Source organism: Emiliania huxleyi, assembly GCF_000372725.1.
Source record: "Emiliania huxleyi CCMP1516 chromosome Unknown EMIHUscaffold_135, whole genome shotgun sequence".
Taxonomy (NCBI): Eukaryota; Haptophyta; order Isochrysidales; family Noelaerhabdaceae; genus Emiliania; species Emiliania huxleyi.
The window spans coordinates 345,932-348,041 of record NW_005201240.1 but is presented as its reverse complement, the minus strand read 5'-3'; the positions used below and the strand labels follow the sequence as shown (position 1 = coordinate 348,041).

Genomic DNA, 2,110 nt, shown 5'->3' with positions numbered 1-2,110 from the left:
TGCGAATTGGGAGTCCTTGCAACACGTGGAAAAAGCTTTCCCTCCCTAGCCTCCAGTACGCGAGTAGAATTGGGCTGCGCAGCTGGCCGGCGTTGGAGGAGATCGACCTCAGCAGCCTTGTCGTCGTCGGCAGCGGGGGTTTCGACATTGGAATGACGGTAGGCACGATGTCAGAGCTGACAACCATAACCATAAGCCCCAACTTCCTCCTGGCCAGGGAGTTTGTCAAGTTCCAACGGGTTCCGAAGCTCAACTGTAACAATGGAGCCAACACGGGGCTGAAGAACATGATCACCAAGTGCAAAGCGGCGAACCAGGCGGATTATACTTGGAATGCATGCACGGTCACTGGCAAACCGCCCGGCTGCTAGGCAGACTTTGGGGGGGGGGGGGGGGCACTTGTTGATTCTCAGCCACACGAGGGGGCGACATGATGAGGCGTGTCTAGCACACTACAGTCTAGGAGATTAGGGTCTGTCGTTCGACCTCGACCTCGCCGCCTCCGCCACATTACCGCCTCTAGCGGGCCGGATGCTCGGGGGGACGGGCTGCGGGCTAGAGCGCCCTGACCCAGGGTGCGGGTGCGCGTTCGCAGGGAAGGGGACATAAAGTAAACACGGGTCTCCGAGGGGTCAACCACAGTGTACATACGGCTTTAAGAATCTCTTACGCTCTCCGAGGGACCATGTGGAAGACGGCTAGTGCTAGTCCCCCATCGGGAGAGGACGACCCCGGCTAGTCGCCGACCACACCCACAAAGAACCCTGCACAAAGATCGCAAGGGCGGGGACCTGTTCCTTTTTACCCATCTCACAGTAGAGGTGTCCGTTTTTATTCCTACGAGCTCGTATGCCACGTCGCCGCCTGTGTTTGGGTTTCTATGTTTGCGATTTGGAATTTGGTATTTGTCTAGTTCTTTGTTTATTTATTTATTTATAGTCTTACGGCTCTACACCGTATATACGCGCTCATCTTGTGATCAGACATCCGGCGCCAGGCTGCCGGCCGACTACACGGTATCTACCGTGAGTGTACCCGCATGCGCTGTGATCCTTTTTTAGGCTCCTCCCGGGGCTCAGCCTTCTTGTTTTGTTTTGTTCCAGCACGATTCGACCCAGCACGTGCCAGTCCGCGCCTGTGTCGAGCCGGGGAAAATCCGCGATTTTGGAGGTAAGCCGTCGGGCTTAATTTCGTACACCCGCGCAAAGCACTTGCCACGGGCAGTCACACAAGCCCATGGCGACAGCCGGGCGACCACAGGGACACCCACAACGGACACACACATTGTGCCACACCACACCTGGCTCCAACGTGGACACGCCCATAGCTCTGGGGACACTACATACACTACATTGCTGCCTTTGTGAGTAGGGATCCCTGCACTTGGAGCACTTGGAGTGCAGTTATCAACCTCACATCCAGGGCCGGGGAGCTAAGAAGCGCACCCAGCGAGCCGGATGATCGGTATCGGGTTACGGGCAAGAGAGCCCTAGCCCTGGGGGTACGCGTTCGCAGGGAAAGGGCCTTAAAGTAAACACGGGTCTCCGAGGGTTAATTCGGTTTTCCTAGCAGCAGACCGCCGCCGGGCGCCGCGATTTCTTTTCGTTCCTGGCTCGTCTCCACCGCTGGTGCTCGCCCCGCCACCTGCTCTCGTGCGCTCCCTCCTAGTGTGCCACCGCGGGTGCTGGCCGGCCCGTGCGCGTCGAGCGCACCCGCCGCAAGCCTCTCTCACGACGGAGAGGGCGTGCAGGGGGAGAAAAGGGCGTGCGCAATGGCCACCCCGGCAGCGAGGGCCTCGCTCTCTCGGGCTGTTGCCCAGCCGTCCGGCGGCACCTGCACGCCCATACGCCCAGAGTGCTCGAGGACCGACCGCCCCATCCGCGTGCCCCCCTGTGTTCTCAGCCATGGCGCCGAAGAAGGAGGACCCGAAGAAGAGCGCCAAGAGCAGCGGCGGCGGCAAGGCCAAGAAGAAGAAGTGGTCGAAGGGCAAGGTGAAGGAGAAGCTGTCGAACCTGGTGCTGTTCGACAAGATCACGTACGACAAGATGCTCGCCGACGTCCCCAAGCTCAAGCTCATCACCCCCTCCATCATCTCCGAGAAGCTCAAGTG

At 59.4% G+C, this 2,110-nt stretch overlaps 1 protein-coding gene across 1 annotated transcript in view; it reads left to right on the top strand.

Annotated features, from left to right (window-relative positions):
* Positions 1 to 2,012: 2,012 nt before the first annotated feature.
* The window catches only part of EMIHUDRAFT_60245 (hypothetical protein), a gene marked incomplete at both ends in the record, with an annotated part of 737 nt that continues 639 nt past the window's right edge, over positions 2,013 to 2,110 (top strand). The window contains one exon of the mRNA XM_005788463.1: positions 2,013 to 2,107. Within this exon, the coding sequence (XP_005788520.1) occupies positions 2,013 to 2,107 (95 nt within the window). The remainder of the gene's footprint in view (positions 2,108 to 2,110) is intronic.